Raw genomic sequence first — 23324 nt, 5'->3', positions numbered from 1 at the left:
TATGGCAAAAACGTCGATTTTATTATTTTGATAATAACTGAAAAATGTCTGATAGATCTTTTTTTTTTTTTGTAATGTTGACGGTTTCTCCTTTGTATTGTTTATTTATTCTTAAAATTTTAACCCTGGTCTGCGGCTACGTTTTGAGAAAAAGAACATTTGAAATGTCTAGTTTTCAGTCTCCACTCCAGAAGCTCCAGCATTTTCCACTGATTTGCATTCATTTGTGTGGTAAAATTACATTTTACATCAATTGCAGTGACTATCACTTCAGAAGAGGTATCCTGTTGCTTTTGTTTCTTGGGAAAACGTCAGTGAGCCACCTTAAGGTTGTATATATTTTTAAAAAAAATAGTTCATCGAAAATAGGTATAGAGAGCAGGAGACAATAACTTTTGAATGTGAAATATCGATTTTAAGTGCTGCAGACATGTTTCGGCAGAACCTTCTCCCTTGTTCAATGCAAGGTTTACATGAAATGCAAATGTAAATCAGACGATTCCTGATTCATGAGATTGAAATCTGATCAGATTTGCGTCTCGCATGTGAACACTTGCAATAAAGAAAGCAGAAGCAGATAGAAGAATTTTCAGGAAAATAATATGTCAATGTGAAATAGAACCTGGCATGGAAATTTTTACAATATACTTTACTTTAGTTGGAATATCATTCTAAGCGAGTATGCGGAAAATTTCTATATACACTATGAACAAATCCGCGGCCAGTTCTTTGACTCAGGGTAATTAGAATTTGTATGTTTTGTCGTTGGTTTCAAGTTGGAGGCCGTGTCTCCTTCAATACTAATTGATTGCAGATAATTTTGTAATAATTTTTAGAAAGAGCCTGAACGACGAAAGGAAAATGAATAAATGTATCTTTATTTTCTCAGAGCGTCCTTATTTTGTACAACCTAACTCCTTTGATGCAGAGTTTAACCATTTTGGGGGTTGCTTCCGAGAACACCTACATATAGCTCCTGTTAACGGAAGAAAAGCTTTAGGCCAGTTTCAAACGTCGAACTCTACATGTGCCGAATGTAATGCAAGTGAGAAAAAATCTCTTGTTTTTGCACATTTACATTAGACGTTGGACGTTTGAAACCCATATGAAACGGGCCTTAGAAATGTTTAAAAAACGAGCATCAGCCTTTCATTAGGGTTAAAAAGACGAGGCAAAGCCGAGTGTATTAAGACCCGATGAAACCACGTTGCTAATTTTTTTAAAACGACTTAAAAAACTACATTCCACAAAAAGCGTGTCCCTCTCAGTTGACTCTGAAAAATGGTTTGAATTTTCAGAGGAGAATATTAGCATACCAGCAAAACAAGCTATGCCTTATTTAGTATTCTTTATATAAAGAATACGAACGAGGATGGATTGTTTTATCAGGACATAACGCTCATGCACGTGACGACATTGATAAGCTGTTAGGCTCATGAATTATGAATACATTTTTAAATTTGCTTTGTATAACAGGAGTTCATAACCCAGCAGTTTACGGTGTTATGCATTTTTCGAATGGCTCTTGCTAGATTTTGCGGAAATAAAGAAACGTACCCGCATTGAGTTCCGTGCACTGATTTTGCATTTAGCACGAGCGTGACTTCCAATTACATAGCCAGAAATTCTGAACCGCGCGTGCGCAATAGAGCGCAAGACTTGAAGAATTGAAGGAACTATATGGGATTCAAATGAAAACAATTTATAAAAACCGCACACCGGACGCAACACAACCATCCCAATGCCAGATCGAAAAATACTCATAAGTACTTTGAATCCATAATTACTTTGTTTTTGTAAATCAAACACTCGTTGCGGTTTTCTCGGTATTACAAACAGTGTTTTATTTCGAGTCAGTGCCCTTTAGAACACACAAAATGGCACCTACCTTCGTAAATGCAAGTTTCCCCATCTCCAGTAATCTGGAATCCTATCCTCGTATCGATCCATCCCAATCAAATTTTTGAAGTTCAAAGATGTCATTTCACATGCAAGACAAAGAAGACTTCGAAAACCCTGAAAACATTGCGGCTCTTTTGTCATACTTTCAGCAACTATGAACGCATCCACGAACAGAAATCTTACTTCAATCGCGAGGAAGAGACAATTTTGATTGCTTCTTCTTTGCACTAAACGCTATGCAAAATAAAGCACGATCGCCATTTTGATAATATCAGCAGACGATCGATAAAAGACTGGTAACTATGGATTGTGATTACGAGGCTGGAGGCTCGGTAACACAGATTATTTAGGGAGGGAATTTTAATTTTTTTTCCCTTTTAAATTTAAAATTCGCGCGAATCAGTTAACGAAAAAATGTCTGATCTCTACCCAGTCCGTGATCCCTTCATTCATATTTGCGATCCACCAGAACGTCAGTTAAAATGTGTCAAAACAACTTGAAGGAGGTAATGAGGTGGTGTTCTGGCTTGCAATTAAAAATGCTGCACTAATACAGTGGCACAAATTGAAAATGGCAACACCAGGCATTGCTTATATTGACATGTTAAATGGAGTTATTCCTAGCCGTCCATTTAAGATCAATCGGGAGAGTGAACGAATTGAAGGCCGACTTTCAAATCGTTGTTCTGCTGCTTCAATCACAAATCAGACTCTAAACAGGAAAGGGTATCATAAAAACAAAAAAAAGCAGGCCGAAAAATTGTGTGGGCTGCTGTTTTGAAAAATGAGGTGATCTCAGTAGAGACAGTTTAGAGAATGAAAACCTGGGAATTCACAGAGGAGCTGGAATTCCAGACCTCAAAACCAAACAAGCTCAAAACAGAAAATTAAAACAATTTAAGACTCTAGTACAGAGGGCACTGCATTTTGTTGAATTATTTGGCCTGAATTTGCAGCTTTTGAAACTTAAAGACCCAACGGCAATAACAGCTTTTCTATAGACTTTGCTAGAAAAAAATTGCTCTCCCAGTGCGCAGCAGGTAAATGGTAGTGTGGCATCCCCAAAATCAATTGAAACTATGAAGATGAGAAAAACACAGTGGAGACTCTTTTTAATGGATAAATTTGGAGTTGGGGATGAATTTATCCACAAGCTCTCAATGACTGTTGAAGATTTTTCTGTAAAATCATATTTAATAAAACAGTGTCGACCTGACCTAAATAAACAGTTTAAAATTTCTACCACGCCTGGTTTGCCTCAGTATTCTTTCAAAGAGTTGCTGACTGACATATAGTAAGAGACATGGTAAGTACTCATTACTGGATTGGCTTCAACTAATAAAGGTCATAAATTATTGATGTCATTCAGCCATTGTCACAAACTAACTCAGATTGGGTTCTTGTGGTTGTAACATTTACTTTACCCTAAAAGGGTGAGAAAACTCATACTCAATTTCCTGCCTCAATACACAGGAAACTTTTCGAGATTCCCATTTGGGAATTAAATGGGAAATTTTCCCACTCATGGGAAAAAGTTGGGACAAGAAATTACTTTTGGGGGAAAATTTTGGGTTTTTATTGGGAAAGAACGTCTACTTTCCTTTTACATCCCAATATTGGGAATATGCTGTGAACGTTTTCCCAAGTTATACCCAAAGCTGGGAACAATATGGGAAAAGTTCCCAATTTATTCCCAATATTGTGAACTATGGGGGAACATTTCCCCAAGTTATTCCCAGAATTGTGATTAATATGGGAACATTTATCCAAGTTATTCCCAGAACTGTGAATAATATGGACAAATTTCCCAAGTTATTCCCAGCATTGGGAATGATATAGAAACCGTTACCCAAGTTATTCCCAGAATTGTGATTAGTATGGGAACATTTATCCAAGTTATTCCCAGACTTGTGAATAATATGGAGACATTTCACAAGTTATTCCCAGCATTGTGAATGATATAGAAACCTTCACCTAAGTTATTCCCAGAATTGTGATTAGTATGGGAACATTTATCCAAGTTATTCCCAGAATGGTGAATAATTTGGACACATTTCCCAAGTTATTCCCAATATTGTGAATGATATAGAAACCTTCACCCAAGTTATTCCCAGAATTGTGATTAGTATGGGAACATTTATCCAAGTTATTCCCAGAATTGTGAATAGTATGGACACATTTCCCAAGTTATTCCCAATATTGTGAATGATATAGAAACCTTCACCCAAGTTATTCCCAGAATTGTGATTAGTATGGGAACATTTATCAAAGTTATTCCCAGAATTGTGAATAGTATGGACACATTTCCCAAGTTATTCCCAGAATTGTGAATAATATGGACACATTCCCCCAAATTATTCCCAAAATTGTAAATAATAAGCGATTATTTCCCCAATTTAATTCCCAATAGTGTAACACGGATAAATGAAAATAAAAGCCTTTATCATGATGATTCTATAGATTATAGAAATATCCTCCACGTTTGACCGGCCTTGTTCCAAAAGGAACATGAAGCATCAATGTTAAGAATTACACCCTTCATGTCAGCACTTTATCCACTTAATGAATACCAGTATCCTCCCCACTTTGTTCGAGGGTTAATTGGAGGACTTCGTTCGGAATCTTGTTCATTTTTCTTCAATTATGTTTCCTGCGCCATCTTGTATAACGAGTGAGAGACCAGACTGGAACTAGTGAGCCGTTTTCATTTTGGCCAGCAGTCTCCACGGCAAGCTCTTACCGATTTTGGCGGTAATCGGCGGCTTTGTTAACGTTTGTATCAACGCTCACAAATATTTGTGGTGATTTTCTGTTTGTTTTACTCTTTAAATGCTGATCCAATGCAGGGAAATGCTTACAAGAACTCAAGTAAAAAGGTAAGCGTTAACTATAGGCGAATAACGATTTACATGTAGAGTACCTTCAAGTCAATTTTTCTGGCAAGGATACTTAATTTGGCTTTTTAAATGCTATAACCCTGCAATAATTGGTAAACCTTTTAACAAGAGAAATGAAGTTTTGGATCAAATGGTGAAGTAAACGATTTGGTATAAAAGTGCTCATACGGCGAATTAATTCATGTATACGATTGACAAATGATTCGTTCTGGTAAATGCTGTCTCTTTTCAATGCAGAATCATAAATGCCTGAGAAAACTAGGTATTATTGACGTTTGTAAGTAAAGAGAGCTAAATTTGAGTCTACTCTTCACACACTTTAATTGTAATTGATTGAAATGATCACGGATTTAGAGGAATCGTGACTTGCATCATTGAAGTATTTACATGCATATATTTATATTTTAGTTATACCATGAAAGAAGAAGAGACTTCCTGGAGAAATTCTTTGACGGGACAGCAGGAAAAGGTCCTTTACAGCCAATTCTGTTTCCCCGACCGTTTATGCTTTGATGGATTTAGTTAAGGATTACTCTTTGCAGACTTGTTATATGGTTCTGTGGTTTATCTGAAATCTTAAGAAGCCCTTTTTGTATTTTAAATTTAAAACAAGAACCCAATCCAAAGATTTTGACCTGAAGGTAACTGCTGTGAAATCAATTATTTTGTATTCTATTTTTTTGCGTGATTCATGATGGTAACTGTTAGCTTCACTGGAATGGTGTCCAGCACATTTCTGATTTGCTGGTTGGAATATTATTTTACGGGAGCAGGTCACTATAACCTTGTTTCTTCCACATGTGCATTTCTACTTCTCAGTTATTTAAGGTCAATTCTTGATTTTTCTGACCTCGTTCAAGAAACATGCAATGCAGTACCACAGTTTCTTTAGAAACTAGGATTTTGTTTACTCGTTCAAGAAAGTTTCAGCACTTGTAATGTCCAAAATGTCTGTCTAATTCCAAGTTTTTATTACTTATTCTAAGATATTTAAATCTAATTGATGCACAGCTTGGAATTATTCCAAGTCTGAATTTCCTGTGAAAATTCACAATTCTGTTCCTATGAAATTTCCAGGAATTCCTAGGAAGTCCCAGATTTATTTTGCAAGCAATATGGATTTGTCAGACCACAAACGTGAAAATGCCTCACCAACAATTTGTACTAACATGCTGATTTTTGGCAGGGAGGCTTTTTTAGTTGTGATCTCTTAGGGGATCTCAACAAACCCATCATTGGTTTATACTGGGTGAGGAATGGGATTTGGGTGGGAGTGTATGAACCCAGTATAAGGAAAATATTGGCACAATATAAACCCATTATTGGTTAATATTTGGGAGAGGAATATCCCATACCTGGGACATGAGTGGGAATGTAAAAACCCAATACTGGGGAAATATTGGCATGATATAAACCCATTATTGGGTAATATTTGGGAGAGGAATATCCCATACCTGGGACATGAGTGGGAATGTAAAAACCCAATATTGGGGAAATATTGGCATGATATAAACCCATTATTGGGTAATATTTGCAACAGGAATATCCCATACTTGGGATTTGAGTGGAAATGTAAGAACACAATACTGGGGAAACATTGGCTCAATCTAAACCCATTATTGGTTTATATTTGGGACATGAAGATCCCATACTTGGGTTATGGATGGGAATTTAATGGGAGTGGTAACATTTTCCCAGTTATGGGTTTTCCCAATTTCATCCCATTAAAAACCCTATTATTTCCCTTTTTAATCCCAAAATGGGAAATCTGGAATTTTTTCCTGTGATAATAATTGATGAAATTGATTGGTCCCTGTGGATTTGAGGAACAAACCAATCAACAATTATTAATTTTGTAATTATACATAACAGAGTATAAAGTGATCGTAAGATAGTATTATGGGTGGAGATTGTAATAATTTAATACAATACTGAGCCAGATAATGAAACCAAAATTTAAACATTTTAAATTTGAGTCATATGCATTATGACATGCTTGTTCATGCATATAACTACATGTAATTATGTATAAGTGAATTAATATAATAACCATCCCAGATGAATGTGAGCTTTTAATCAATCAGAAGCTACTAGACATGCAAATTAAAATAGTTATAAGCATTGAAAATTGTTAAATTTAATTGCAGATAAGTGAAGGAATATTAAAAGATGGAGAGACAGTAAAAATTAAATTGAGTGGAGATGTAGCTTGTATGAGCAGGATGACCAATTTCATTCTTCTTAGTTTTACCATCCTGCAGGATAATTTGTAACTGCTCACTTAAATAAATAATATTATTTTCCCAAACATGTACTTTACAGATTTGAATGTACACTTGTGTAAAGATTTCTGTACACTAAAACAAAGGTACAATTTACAGAGTTAAATGCACACATACAAAGATGTAATGCACACTTATAAAATTAATGTGCCCTTAAGAGTGGAATATACACTTACAAAGTTGTATATACACGAACAGAGTTGACTGCACACTTACTTAGAGAGTTCAATGTACTTACTGACCATTTAAAGTTGACACTAATGCCATGATTAATCAAACTAAAAAATTTAGAAAGATATGTTTCAGACTCAGACTTAATGGCCTTATGCATGATTAGCAATTACAACAAGAAAGGTTTTCAAAACAAAATCTAAATACAAAGTGTAAATCTTGTGTAAACCAAGCACAGCAGAAAATCTTCAACACACATAAATAAATACATATTACTCTGAATCCTGAAGAGCTATTTTGGTAAAGTTAAAAGAAATATTCTCCTGATATGCTCTTGATAACAAAGCACAAACCCCATCCCTATCCAGATCATACTTCTTTGGGGACCAAGAAATGAAAGTTTTCACCCTCATTGGGTGAAAAACCCTAATTCCTTGGCCATGAGAATCCACCCAAGAATCCAACCCAAGGGGAAAATATAGAGCATTAAAGTGATTTTTTTTTTCAAAAAGGTCCATCCCTCCCTCGACACTTCTTTACCCGCAAACAAGAAATAAAAAACATCCCCCCGAAAAACACAACCCTACTGGCAAACGTGAACATGCTTTTAGGTGCCTTTCGACAGCCACCCTGAAGGAACACACATTGTCTAGAATTAAAGATAAGTCCGGGCTTGGCCTGTTGAAAAGCTCGATACATCGAGGTAAAATGCATTCCTCCAGCTCCCACGAAGCTTCGTAGGGCAAGTAACCCTTCCATTGCACCAAATATTCTACCTAATGGATTGAAACGGAGAAACCTCTGTTCTAGCTAAGGTTGATTTTATTGAAAATACACAACTCAAGCTTGCATGTGCGAAGGCAAGCACTACCAAACATACTTACCGTTTCATTTCTTTCCCGTCTTTCCACGAGCCTTTCGACATCCCAGTAACCAGATCTTCTACCTCCATTTTTATTTCTTCTCTTTGGCTCGAAAAAAAGTTGGCATCCACGGATGAAATGACATTTAAAACGGAAAAAATACCCTTTCGACGGTTTATCGCGAGACGCCATTGTTTTTGTTTTAGTTTGACTCGTTCGACTCATTTCACACATAGGCCAATCATACGCGAGAATGAACAATGCGCTTTATTGACAGGCTGTCATGTGTATGACGCAAAAGAGAAGTAAGCACCACCCACTTTGGTTCGGAATTTCTGGCTATGAAGGAAGAGCGTGCGGTCATCATGCCATCGTCGCCATGTTGGATGAGGCACAGAACTCAGTTCTTATAATCCTTTCTCATGTCTCGATGCAACGGTTGCAAACACCGAATACATAAAAGTGTATAAAAAGCCTGGTATGTCCAAGAAGTGTTAGGTTTAATAGGTTTTTAGAAATGTATAAAATACAACAAATGAAGTCAGGTATTTAAGCAGGTGCGTCAGCTAGCGGCGAATTCTAGAATGAAAACACTATACGAAGCACACATTCCTTGAAATTGAGGCAAAAGGTTTTGCGATAGACAATTGGGAATAACGTAAATATTGTACACAGTCTACCATCATTGAAGGGAAAGAAAAAATTTAATGCAGCCCTACTTGTTCGCATAATTTGTCATCCTATAGACGAAAAATTGAAAAATCTTTCCTGGTTGACAATTACAGCATTTTAAAATGAAAGTATGGAAAGTTACAGGTATGAACAAATACTTTTTTTTTTCCAATCCGTGAAGTTAATTTCAACTTTTTTTCTCTAGTTCATATAAATGGGTCATTATCAACTCAAGAACTCTCACTCTTTTATCTCCGATTTTCAGAAGACGTGTGTTCAGTTAAAATGCACGCACGCTTGCCAACGCTAACTAGTATCGTAAGACCATTAATTAAACATGAAAAAATAAATTAATGGGGTCAATTATAGGCTTCTATAATGATGAATTAATATGTTATCGTCGGGCATTGATTTCTTCCTGATTTTCGTAATTTTTAGTTACTGGACGCGCATATTCCCAAGTGATCTGACGAGAATTATTATGGTTGACGGCAAAAGTCAATTAAATATGATTGTCAGCGTGCAAAAATCAGACGATCTGCGGTATAAGCAAAAACAAAAAATAGACCTAGTTGCACTTTAATTAAAATTGGGGAGGTTCAGGAAGTTTTTTACACTTTGGGCCGCCATGCATGTTTCTCAAAGGAAAGTTCCCTGGAAATCAGTCATTTCATAGAGCCTTTTTCTCAAAGACTAGCCGTACGAACCCACCTTAAAAGTTCAGGATTTCGTTATCGAGAAAAATAATCATGTATAGAAATAAATAGTTAAATCTGTTAGACACTTTTTTTCGAATATGAAGTATCCGTGAGTCACCACTGACGAGTCTCCTATAGCTCCGAGGCAGAGCATCCGAAGGTTGAAGGTTCGACTCCTGCAAAGGAGCACTCGAAATTTTTACGAGTATCCTATAGAATCACCATTTAGATTTTTAAAAAAAATTTTTAGGAAAAAAACTACCGGGGTATATTTTCCTTCTATTTTTTTAATCCCATCTTGAGGCTTTGTTTTGAACGAGAGTATAAAGCAAAAACAAAGAACTAACACTGGCATTCAGAGGGGCGGTCTGCTGACTGAAATTGGCCAATCACAGAGTGCTAGTATGAAACATCGAGTGAAAAGTTTATTGAGGATGTGTCAGTCATAAACGTCTACTAAAAGGGGCAAATGGAGAAAAAATGTTTTGATAAATATCAGCCTTAAATAAGAAGTGTATCGAACTAAACGTGTAGACTCTATGCTAATCCTATCTTTCCTCCGGATGAAACTCAGTTGTTAGCAGACACAAATTGGACGTAGAAAGTAAAGTATGCGGAAAACCTCGGTCTTTTAGGGGGGATCTACTTTCTATCAGGAACTCACTAAAGAAAAGCTATATTTTTCCTCTGATGCCATAACATTGCCATGAAGCAGTAACTTTATTTAAGTGTCTAGTAGTTCTAGCGTTGGAGCGCTAATTGGGGGACACTACATGTAAACTGAAATGAACAATGAAAGTAAATCATGACGTCAAATTGTAACACAATTTTCCCCCTTCCCGCATCGCTCAGTGTTTAATTAAAGAAGCTTTAGGTGCTCCTTTTTTACGCATTCTAAGAACTTTTCAATATGACTTTGCATCGAAAGATTGAAAGATTGAATGCATCGAAAGATTCTTTTCGTGCGCAAGGGACGAGATCATCGCTTTGAAAATTTGCAAACACAGGGCCTTTAAAAAAGATATTAGAGAGCTTAATTAAGTAAGCGGGACGACGATAGCGACAAGAGCGACATAAAACAATTCAGTTCAATTAATTTGCAAAAACAGTAGCTCTGCACTCTCCGCACGTCTCACGTTTTGCCGTTCCGCGTCTTGACAACGGCGTGAAATGCCGGACTAAATTTGAGGTTGTGTTGAGGACTGTGCACTTGACGATAAATTCTCAGTTTTCTGTCCAAACATTCTCACCGTTCATAAAAAAAATTACACAATAACAATTCTAATATTAATCCTGCAACATTTCTTGAAAATAACGATTATACGTTGAATTCTCAGGGATTTTAATTGACAGGCACTCAACTTGGAAACAACAATTTGATTCCATTGCTGATGGTGTTTAAAAAAATTGTTGGTTTAATTTTGATAGGTTAAACGTGAGTACCACCAAACATGTACCCTTCTTCAAATTTATCGATCGCTAATACTTCCGTGTACGCAATATGGTATAGTTGCTTAGGGCAACGGCTCTCGGTGTGATTTAAGAAAAAATAACAAGCCTCCGTCCTATCTTTTTTTGTGATGACAGATTCCACGCCCTTCCATTTTTTGTCTCCTCTAATATTTCAGTTTTCCAGTCAATATGCTCTACTTTGAAAGAGTATCCAGTGATTATGCATGATATCTCTAATGATTTTGTGATGAAGAAAATTCAGAAACAAAACAAATTTCATTCCTCCGCTCAGCTGTGGGTAACTTTTACGTCACCGAAGCGCCACTTAAGTTACTGTTAAAGTATTTTGCTAACTTGGGAACTCGATTATGAACTCTCTACATCCTGAATGTCGTTCACTTACATAAATGTGTTTCTAAAAACGAATTCAAACATTCTTCTTTTATTACTTGTAGTTAAGGATGTTTATGTTGACGCCCACTCACATTAATAAGCACATGGAGTGTATATTTTTCTAACCTTAACTTCGCTTTTACAAAAAAAATAAACTTAAACTTGAATTTTGAACTGGAAACGGGGGTGGATTCCATGAAAGCTCGTTTGAATCTTATTGATGATTGTTTCCATCTTGGGGAGAAGTTTGAATTAAAGATTTCCGTCGCCTGTAATTTCTTCGTTTTGTTTATAAACGCATGTTATCTTTTAACGGAATTCAATTGAGAAAGGTAAAGTGCATAAGATCCCGCAGGTATTTCAGGTATATAAGGTATATTAAGGTATATAATTCGCTAAAGTTGTATAAAATTACACCAGTGTTGTTTTCGAAGTTTTGAGGGATTTAACCCGAGATTAGGAAGGGGTCAAGAGACTATTTTGCGTTCGTTCCAGAAAAAAAGATCAGTTATCACGCTCATTGCTACATTTGTGATTTTATCTTCTCGCTCCGTCCTATCTTTTTTTATTAGGAACCTTTACATGGGAGTACGAGGACAACTGCGAGTACGAGCTAAGACCTTTTTTCCTGAAGCCAATTATAATGCAATTGATGTTTCAAAGAAATCACGTCACTACGATTTAAACGATAATTACGCCCTGATGGAATTTAATATCTTGTTTTATGCAGTAAGTACCATTAACACCAGTGAATCAACAGGACTAATAGCCGCAGCACATTTCATTTTCCGCCCTAGCTTAAAACTCCTTTTCTTATGCTGAAGCGAGCTAATTTTATTTGGTGCGTGAGAGTGCTGTCGTCCCTCACAAGACATCCTGTAGAAAGTTCATTAGACTCGGGGAAGTGCTAAGTGGTTGAGAAATCCGTTCCTGAACCTCTTTTAGTATGTCCTCCTAGAACTTTCTTTGGGCTGTTAATTTCGACATTCAATTAGATCTTTGTTTATGAAGTAATCCACTCACTGCAGGACTTATGTCAGTCTGAACGAATTGTGAAATTTTAATCCAATTTGAAATAAGAATTAAGTGAATCTGGTCGCAAAGGATGAGCCTGCATTTGTAAATTGTAATATGTATGCTAAGTAAGTTTTAACTTTGTTTTACTATTAATCCGCATTATGTAGATATCGTTAAAGAGATCCGAAAAGGTCTCCCAGCTGACGGACAGTCCATTTTTTTAATTAAACTGCTCTGGGAAGCAATAAGCGGGTCAACGAGCGAAGCGCCGAAGAGAGAAACAAGAAATTCATAACAACTTTTTAATTTATAACATTTGTCTCCTTGTGAATAAATGACAGCACGACTGAATGAATTAAAGAAGAAAGGAGCTGATTGATTAGTGAAGTAAAATTTAGTATTAATTAATTGATTATGATCTCTGTTGCATATTTAGATTGTTGTCACGGTATTATTGGTTTATCCAGCGGCCAGTCCTACAGTCGTCACTACAACACCTTATGTTAAATTTTTGCGAAACGTTGAACAAGAGTCCTACAAAAGAAGAGGATGTCATCCACAGTAACACGTTGATTCAAATTCAATGCGATTCTAACGGCGAAAATAATATCTGCAACGCAACTTGCGATGGCGATGGCGTGAATGGCAAGAATACCACTGTCAAAAGTAAGAAACCTGATTCATGGAGTTTTGTGTGCTGCGTAGTAAACGTTCTTTCGTTCCAGTCAAAGGTCATTGGTTAAATACAGATCACAAATCAGGTGAACTAATCCGTGTTCCGTGAAAAAAGAATATTTTCAGAAATGATAATTGCAATTTTGAAAGGTAAATTTAGTCGACATGTTTCAGTGGTTAGTGTGCTGGATTCCCGAATCTCGAACCATCATTTTTTGCGATGAGACCAACGGGTTGGTTCCTGTCAGTTGGGCGTTTTGGCACGTTAAATTCGCTTCACTCCAGATAGTTGCAAAGCGCATTTGGGTACACCTATGTGGACAGAATGAGCCATGTAAATGACCAGGAACATTTGCCTACGTACGACTGAAAACTTAGTATCCCGAGTCTGAGTGATCGTTTCCTCAAACCTAATTAATTATCATTTTTTTCCATATTTCCTGTGTTGATTCAAGATTTAATTGACCAGTTTCACATTTCCCATAATACACTTTGTTTGTCCCGCAAATTTTGCATAAACCATTGTTTTCAAATGCGCATGATCTTGGGTCATTGCATATTCCGAAGAGCATAAGAAAACACTGGTTCCTGCAAAATCTAGAGGGCAAAAAAAAGTGTATCATTGACCGAAGGCAAAAATGCCGGCAAAAAAGGTATTTTTTGTTTAGGTGCTAATTAGACTCACTAGCCTCGCTCTCAATCAACATTTCCGTTGTATTTTGTCAATGCAAACAAGGCTGGTGAGGCTCATTAGCACATAAACAAAAGAATGTTTTTTTGGCCACCATTTATGCATTCGGTCTATGGAAAATGTGAAAATGGTCAATACGCAGAGATTACTCATTGTATGAGTATGTTATTATTCACTACTTTTATCAAATCCCATAGTACATCTTTTTTACTCACAAAACTTTGCATAGTCATTGTTTCCAATAGGCCCTTTTCGTGATGATGGCATATGCTCAAAAATTCGAGTGGGGTCATACCTCTTGTTGAACACTATATTCATTGGCTGTAAAGTGTCGTAGTTCCTATTGTTTTCTGTGCTAAATCCATTGTTATTTTTGCTCGTTCTATTGTTCGTTTCGGCAGTCCTAAAACCCGTTCAATGAGGTACAACACGACCCAAAAAAAAAATAATAATTAATCATATTTAATATCACCACCGAGCTTTGTTTGCACGGAATCATTCATATCATCTGGACATGCCATACTGTTAGCACGTAGGTTTTCTTTACAAGTTTGTTCCTTTGGGATTCAGCTCCAGCTAAAATTTCCAAGTTTGATTTTCAAATTCCAGGCTTGGTGGTGAAATCAGCTGGTCAGACGTTATCCCGCAGAGGGGCTATTTCTCGTAGGACATGAAGAAATCCCAAGACAAATACCGAAAACAATACCCATGCAAAACAAGGTGTATTATTATTTGAGAAAGTAGAAAATTAACAATTCACTACTTGCACAATCCCATAATACACCTCTATTACCCCCAAAAACTTTTGCATAACCATTGCTTGCAATTTCACCTGGGACATGAAAATGTCCCAAGAGAAGTCGAAAACAATGCCTATGCAGATTTTTGGGGGGTAAAAGTGGTTTATTATGGGATTTGTGCAAGTAGTGAATATTCGGTGAGAGGAGCCGTTTTCAATACAAATGTTCTGAGAAAACGATAGCTCCGTAGAAAGAAATGTGAATTGTAAATTCCAATTCATGGAATCACGAGGCAACACCGGGGCACACAGAAAAGGTTTCTAAATACAAATTTACTTTGGGCTCTGCCTCCTTCAAGCACAAAGGCCCATCCTGGGCCATCGTAAGAACCAACAAAATCAACCTTTTATGTGACACCAAGTCTGGGAACCGAACCCGTGCCACATTCTTGGTAGGCGAATGATCGGAAAACAGCGCCATCCCTGTTCCCTGACTGTTCTCTGTTCCTTAACTGAGTCTCATAATGAAACTATCGGTAAATGATTATTCTTTTTCTCTTAGTTTTTACCCCAGAACACCTTTCTATTGTGGGTGCACGTGAAGTCCCAGCGTGCATTCAATCCTACAACCATCATATTCTGAATGTCAGCGACTCAAAACAAGTCATTTTGCAGGTGAGTAAAGACGGTTGTTTCCTAAGTTCAGACCGATGATTGAACGAACGAACAAACGAACGGAACGGTTGCATAACCTATTTGAGACACTCTCTTTCGCGACGAATCACGACATGAGAACACACTTGAGTGAGCATGAAAGTGAGTCAAACAGTTTGATAAGAAAACTGTTGAGAAAGGAAGAATGCTCAAAAGCAGGAGTTGAGAGGCATGGTGTGGAGCCTCTTGTGAACGTACGTTGCCATAATTTTCATAATATGTTAGGAAGACTTTTTTTGGGGGGGGAGGGGTGGGGGGAGGTGTGAATGGTTGCTATTTATCTGCTTTTTATTGTAGTTTTATTTCTGCTGGAAAAGATACTGTTTACCTGACGTGAACATTAATGCAAAACATGAACAAAGTCAAAATGGCAACCTAAACTATTTGGAATTTTGTCAGAGTATATCCTTCGATTTTTTCAATTCACCCCCCTCAAAATATTCCTCGATCCGCCACTGCTGCTTTTCTTTTTTGCATATCAAAGAACTTGTTAGTTAAGGAAAGGACAACGGTTTCGGCAACTGAAACGTCTGGAAAGAAAAAAATTGAAGGCAAAACCTGCGCACTTATTTTATTGAGATACTTTTCTTTGTAGTATATCTTTAAAAAGCAACATCAAATCCTCAGTTTTTTAAAGACTATAAGGACAAGGCGCCAAACTCTTTGTTCTCTTTCCAAACGTTTTATGCAAGCAAACACATGTTACATCCTCGGGCGCTTTGCCCTCACCCGTTCGGTCGCATCAAAAGTTCGCTGTACTATGACGAAATTGTTGTTTCCTTTGTCACGAGATCACAAGAAACTTGAGTGAATCTCCCTTTATTGATGCAAACATGATTTAGTCAAGCCTAAAAGTGGAGCTCCCAGGTTATTTATCTCATTTGCGTCGGTTTGAAAACATGGGTCCTCAAAAACCTATGAAACTAATTTATTTTTCTGGAATTAATTATTTATAGCAATGTGGCTTAGAATATCTCATTATATATGTTATAAAATATGCTTTTTAGCAAAAAAGAAAAAAAACAGTATAAAAACTAAGGACTTTTTAGAGTAATAACCGTAAGTACAGAAATTTGCAAAAATATTGTTCTGATGCAAAAATTTCAAAAGATGTTTTTCAAATTTAGTTCACCAATATTTCCAACAAATTTGGCTAAAAGAAAAGAAGAATCCGTGAATTCTTTTTAGAATTTTTTTTTTAATTATACGTGTCGACACTTGTTATTTGTCTATGACGACAAAAAAGGGATTGTGTTTGGTGTAATAAATTACGCTTCAGACTTCGATGGGCAAAAAAATATGCGAATAGATCATTCAAAACTTTTTAAAACCAAATTTAAGTCCAAAATATGAAGTTTTGAGGTTAATTTGACGATCTAGCGCGATCTTGGACGCAAAAAAGACGGCCACGAAGTAGTTCGTGGAATTTAAAAAAACATGAGCTCAAAATAATGGCTTGAACGCCAATTGTTTATCTTCTTCACGTACCTCAAAACCCCTGTTATTTTCCAGCTGCCGTTCTAAAATTGCTTGAAATTGTTTCTCTGATATTTTTGCCCATCCTTTAGCAGAGGTTTTTCAGTGAAAAATCATTTTGAACCTTGTATAAAAAGCAATTATGTTTGCACAAACGCACAACAAATAACCCTTCACCATGGCGGCCATTTTTCTCCGAGCTCTAAAGTTGAGCCCGCGATGTGGTCACGTGATACTGGTCACATTTGGCATACGTGGAGACGTGGACGCACGGACGGACGGACGGTCGCATGGTGACGCAGTAGCTAAAACCACAATTTCCCGCATCGATGGCTTAGCATATTTTCTTAACCATGGTGCGCAGCGCAAGTGCCTTCGGCGCACGGAGCTCCGCTAATAGGGAGCTTAAACACGACACGTGTTGGTCAACACGGACGCCAATCAGCCGAGATGAGACTGGGTCGAGACTGGCGTCTGCGACTTGACTTGTTTGTGTTAAGCATGCCGCTTCAGTAATTTTAATTCTACTTAATTGTAGATCAGGTTTGATTCTTTGTCTGCTTTCTAATACTGTATCAAAACTTCTTTAAGAAAGATATGGGGTATGCTTTTTTAGAGCTACGATCAAAGATTGATTTCAGAGGATGAACTTATTGTTTTATTGGAAGAGAACACGACTAGAAATTTTCAATCCAATTACGATCGATAATCCTGAAATGATTCTGAATGTAAAGCAAAGTTCAGATCTGCCAGTGTTAGCTGATTTGCCCAATCCAATTTGGTACATTTCTGTAAAGGAAAGCAAATGACAAATAAAAATGAAGGGTCCCAAAAAGGAAATTAAACTTGACGGTCATTAATTTTTTTCAAAATTTAAGATAGTCTTTTTGGAAACGTTGTCTTAGCGTTGCCAGCGCATTAAAATTTAGGACCACAGGAAAAAAAAAAAAAAAAAAAATTTAAAAAACAAAAAACAAAAGCACATACTAAAGGATGTATCAAGGAAAACAAATATTTTTCAAAACAGACTTACTCTGGGTTTTTTTGGCAACATAAGTCTTGGCGTCTGAAGCGCTGTTTTTTGATCAGGCGGTATACGGTAGAACCCTAAGAATGCGGGAGGAGCGGTGACGTCACGTTACTTTGTGACAGTTGTGGGACGCTTCGATTTCCTCTTCAGACCCACGCGTCGCTAACACAATAGGCTGATTTAGCAACAGAACTGGAACGTCAGCGGCAACGGCGCGCGCAGAAAAAACACCAATGAGAATTCAGAATAGAATAGACTCCACTCTTTTCTTCTCTATTCTAAATTCTCATTGGTAGTTTTGCTGCGCGCGGGGACTGTCGACCACTGACGTTCGCCGTTCTGTTGCTAAATCAGCCTAATATATATAGACAAGGGATAGACAAGGTCTATTTATATTGTATGTGGCGACGGGTGGTATATGAAGAGGAAATCGAAGCGTCTCGAAAACCCATGAAATCAGTTAGGACAACGCAGAAAATAGTAGGTAATGTGAACTTTATTTATCTTGGCTGTCCATAAAATAAAGTTTCGAAAGAAACCTTCGCGATTTGGAGTTTTTATGGAACATTTTCCTCGATCAGTTGAATCGGCCGTTACAACTGTCTCAAAATAACGTTTAAGTCACGAGCTAGTGCATACTTAGGATTGTCTTAAATGGTTGTAACTGTGGTACACAAAAAAAAGAGTTTCTTTCATAAATAATAGGAATTAGAAAGTTGATTGTCCAGCATTAAACGGAAAACAACAAAAATCAACCACAAAAACCGAGTTAGTGCACCTAAAATAAACTCACCTTCTCGCCGTTTTTGTTTTTCGCCACATCGGCAACTATCCACTTTGAGGTCTGGGACGTGTGACGTCACTTTCTTTGCAAAAATCACTGTCGGTCGCCGTTCCTTGTTGCCAAAAAATATCGACATTAATATAAGCTTCCTAATAAGCAAACGTGCGATAGCTTGAGAACGGGCTTGTTGAAACCAGAAAAACAGCCCGTTACATTTGGCACAAATTACGCCGGAAAAGATGTTGAATGGAGAGCGGTCCTAACCACCCTCATAAGCCGCGTTTGCGATCCCTGCTCCACGAAGCACTTAACTCCTGTTGAGATGTAAATTGAGATCTTCAATCTGACTGCAATTCTTTTTCTTTTTTAGACAGCCTCTGTGAAGTGTCCGGCTAGTGCAATGATACTGGCCATGTTCGTTGTGCCTTAGTCTTTCTTGTGTTCTTTTGTTCAAAAAATGTTAAACGGGTGGACATCGTTGTGAGTGTGTGTGTCGCTTTCAATAACAGACAAGTACAGGAAAGATGCTTGATATGTTCATGTGTGGAACAATAGCATAACACTCAAAACATTTCACCAGTGATGAAGAGAACCTTGATACGGAAAAAGCACACGGATTTAATTACACATGTATGTTACTAGTTTTGTTGAGTGAGGCAGAAATCTCTGTCACTTTACTTTATCAGCAGTTTCCCTTGTTCAACGATTTGGATGAAAATCTCACAAAGTTGTACATTTTAGACGTAATTAGAGGCGAGCAATTAGACCTGCTAGTGACGAGGGTGACTTGTTTGCGTTGTTCTGGCGCTGACGATGGTGTGGGAACAATTCTGCAATGCATATCGATGACTCAATGTGTCGATCGAGCGCTGGTGAATACTTAGCGACCGAATCGTTCTCGTGATCCTTCACGAGGGAGTATGGGCTGCACAAGTGGAATTACGGTAAAAGAGTATGGGCGAGGCACATGCGGTTCCTGATCGCAGGCAGCAAGCACTGCCTCAAGGGGCATCGGGTTTGCCCCGTGCCGTTTAAGACCGTCGACGGCAGAGGTTCCTTTTCTAGTACTCGTCAGTCCACCAGGCACGAACGCAAGAAAAAGGAGACGTTTGCTGCCGGGAACAGTAGAGTTAAATAACGGTGGGCCTTACCTGAAGTTTTCCGAAAAAAAAGATTAAGAGTTGAAATCTGTGAAATGCCGTTGAAGGCCGTAAACGGCGGAGTTCTCTTTTCCCGAACTCGTCAGTCCAGAAAAGATCAAGATTTTGAAATCTGTGAAATTAAAGCATCGGGATGTCTTTCCTGAAGTGCCACTGCAATTGATGTAAAATGTAATTTTACCTAACAATGCAAACCAGGGAAAAATGCTAAATATAGTGACTGAGCTCCTGCAGAGGGGTCTGGAAGTGAAAACATTTCATAGAGCCTTTTTCTCAAAGACTAGCCGTACGAACTCACCTTAAAAGTTCAGGATTTTCATATCGAGAGAAATAATCATGTATAGAAATAAATAGTTAAATCTATAAACCATTTTTTCGCATATGGCAAAAACGTCGATTTTATTATTTTGATAATAACTGAAAAATGTCTGATAGATCTTTTTTTTTTTTTGTAATGTTGACGGTTTCTCCTTTGTATTGTTTATTTATTCTTAAAATTTAAAAAAACCCTGGTCTGCGGCTACGTTTTGAGAAAAAAGAACATTTGAAATGTCTAGTTTTCAGTCTCCACTCCAGAAGCTCCAGCATTTTCCACTGATTTGCATTCATTTGTGTGGGTAAAATTACATTTTACATCAATTGCAGTGACTATCACTTCAGAAGAGGTATCCTGTTGCTTTTGTTTCTTGGGAAAACGTCAAACGTGAGCCACCTTAAGGTTGTATATATTTTTAAAAAAAATAGTTCATCGAAAATAGGTATAGAGAGCAGGAGACAATAACTTTTGAATGTGAAATATCGATTTTAAGTGCTGCAGACATGTTTCGGCAGAACCTTCTCCCTTGTTCAATGCAAGGGTTACATGAAATGCAAATGTAAATCAGACGATTCCTGATTCATGAGATTGAAATCTGATCAGATTTGCGTCTCGCATGTGAACACTTGCAATAAAGAAAGCAGAAGCAGATAGAAAGAATTTTCAGGAAAATAATATGTCAATGTGAAATAGAACCTGCATGGAAATTTTTTACAATATACTTTACTTTAGTTGGAATATCATTCTAAGCGAGTATGCGGAAAATTTCTATATACACTATGAACAAATCCGCGGCCAGTTCTTTGACTCAGGGTAATTAGAATTTGTATGTTTTGTCGTTGGTTTCAAGTTGGAGGCCGTGTCTCCTTCAATACTAATTGATTGCAGATAATTTTGTAATAATTTTTAGAAAGAGCCTGAACGACGAAAGGAAAATGAATAAATGTATCTTTATTTTCTCAGAGCGTCCTTATTTTGTACAACCTAACTCCTTTGATGCAGAGTTTAACCATTTTTGGGGTTGCTTCCGAGAACACCTACATATAGCTCCTGTTAACGGAAGAAAAGCTTTAGGCCAGTTTCAAACGTCGAACTCTACATGTGCCGAATGTAATGCAAGTGAGAAAAAATCTCTTGTTTTTTGCACATTTACATTAGACGTTGGACGTTTGAAACCCATATGAAACGGGCCCTTAGAAATGTTAAAAAAACGAGCATCAGCCTTTCATTAGGGTTAAAAAGACGAGGCAAAGCCGAGTGTATTAAGACCCGATGAAACCACGTTGCTAATTTTTTTTAAAACGACTTAAAAAACTACATTCCACAAAAAGCGTGTCCCTCTCAGTTGACTCTGAAAATGGTTTGAATTTTCAGAGGAGAATATTAGCATACCAGCAAAACAAGCTATGCCTTATTTAGTATTCTTTATATAAAGAATACGAACGAGGATGGATTGTTTTATCATCAGGACATAACGCTCATGCACGTGACGACATTGATAAGCTGTTAGGCTCATGAAATTATGAATACATTTTTAAATTTGCTTTGTATAAACAGGAGTTCATAACCCAGCAGTTTACGGTGTTATGCATTTTTCGAATGGCTCTTGCTAGATTTTGCGGAAATAAAGAAACGTACCCGCATTGAGTTCCGTGCACTGATTTTGCATTTAGCACGAGCGTGACTTCCAATTACATAGCCAGAAATTCTGAACCGCGCGTGCGCAATAGAGCGCAAGACTTGAAGAATTGAAGGAACTATATGGGATTCAAATGAAAACATTTATAAAAACCGCACACCGGACGCAACACAACCATCCCAATGCCAGATCGAAAAAATACTCATAAGTACTTTGAATCCATAATTACTTTGTTTTTGTAAATCAAACACTCGTTGCGTTTTCTCGGTATTACAAACAGTGTTTTTTATTTCGAGTCAGTGCCCTTTAGAACACACAAAATGGCACCTACCTTCGTAAATGCAAGTTTCCCCATCTCCAGTAATCTGGAATCCTATCCTCGTATCGATCCATCCCAATCAAATTTTTGAAGTTCAAAGATGTCATTTCACATGCAAGACAAAGAAGACTTCGAAAACCCTGAAAACATTGCGGCTCTTTTGTCATACTTTCAGCAACTATGAACGCATCCACGAACAGAAATCTTACTTCAATCGCGAGGAAGAGACAATTTTGATTGCTTCTTCTTTGCACTAAACGCTATGCAAAATAAAGCACGATCGCCATTTTGATAATATCAGCAGACGATCGATAAAGACTGGTAACTATGGGATTGTGATTACGAGGCTGGAGGCTCGGTAACACAGATTATTTAGGGAGGGAATTTTATTTTTTTTTCCCTTTTAAATTTAAAATTCGCGCGAATCAGTTAACGAAAAAATGTCTGATCTCTACCCAGTCCGTGATCCCTTCATTCATATTTGCGATCCACCAGAACGTCAGTAAAAATGTGTCAAAACAACTTGAAGGAGGTATGAGGTGTGTTTCTGGCTTGCAATTAAAAATGCTGCACTAATACAGTGGCACAATTGAAAATGGCAACACCAGGCATTGCTTATATTGACATGTTAAATGGAGTTATTCCTAGCCGTCCATTTAAGATCAATCGGGAGAGTGAACGAATTGAAGGCCGACTTTCAAATCGTTGTTCTGCTGCTTCAATCACAAATCAGACTCTAAACAGGAAAGGGTATCATAAAAACAAAAAAAAGCAGGCCGAAAAAATTGTGTGGGCTGCTGTTTTGAAAAATGAGGTGATCTCAGTAGAGACAGTTTAGAGAATGAAAACCTGGGAATTCACAGAGGAGCTGGAATTCCAGACCTCAAAACCAAACAAGCTCAAAACAGAAAATTAAAACAATTTAAGACTCTAGTACAGAGGGCACTGCATTTTGTTGAATTATTTGGCCTGAATTTGCAGCTTTTGAAACTTAAAGACCCAACGGCAATAACAGCTTTTCTATAGACTTTGCTAAAAAAAATTGCTCTCCCAGTGCGCAGCAGGTAAATGGTAGTGTGGCATCCCCAAAATCAATTGAAACTATGAAGATGAGAAAAACACAGTGGAGACTCTTTTTAATGGATAAATTTGGAGTTGGGGATGAATTTATCCACAAGCTCTCAATGACTGTTGAAGATTTTCCTGTAAAATCATATTTAATAAAACAGTGTCGACCTGACCTAAATAAACAGGTTAAAATTTCTACCACGCCTGGTTTGCCTCAGTATTCTTTCAAAGAGTTGCTGACTGACATATAGTAAGAGACATGGTAAGTACTCATTACTGGATTGGCTTCAACTAATAAAGGTCATAAATTATTGTCACAAACTAACTCAGATTGGGTTCTTGTGGTTGTAACATTTACTTTACCCT

The 23324-nt window shown here is 37.3% G+C and overlaps 1 protein-coding gene across 2 annotated transcripts in view; it reads left to right on the top strand.

Moving 5' to 3' along the window:
- The first annotated feature begins 11952 nt into the window (after nt 1-11952).
- Nucleotides 11953-23324, top strand: part of LOC138047426 (uncharacterized) — a 28133-nt gene continuing 16761 nt past the window's right edge. The window contains exons 1-3 of one of the 2 annotated variants that reach the window (XM_068894285.1): nt 11953-12059; nt 12784-13013; nt 15015-15127. In XM_068894285.1, coding sequence (XP_068750386.1) covers nt 12055-12059; nt 12784-13013; nt 15015-15127 — 348 coding nt within the window. In that variant the 5' untranslated portion in view covers nt 11953-12054. Of the gene's footprint in view, nt 12060-12435; nt 12473-12783; nt 13014-15014; nt 15128-23324 lie in introns of those variants that run through there. The other variant, XM_068894276.1, reaches the window with a different exon arrangement.

The sequence above is a fragment of the Montipora capricornis genome, chromosome 1 (assembly GCF_036669925.1).
Source record: "Montipora capricornis isolate CH-2021 chromosome 1, ASM3666992v2, whole genome shotgun sequence".
In the NCBI taxonomy this organism is placed as follows: Eukaryota; Metazoa; Cnidaria; class Anthozoa; order Scleractinia; family Acroporidae; genus Montipora; species Montipora capricornis.
The sequence above is the reverse complement of the archived record's forward strand: the minus strand, read 5'-3'. Positions and strand labels throughout refer to the sequence as shown.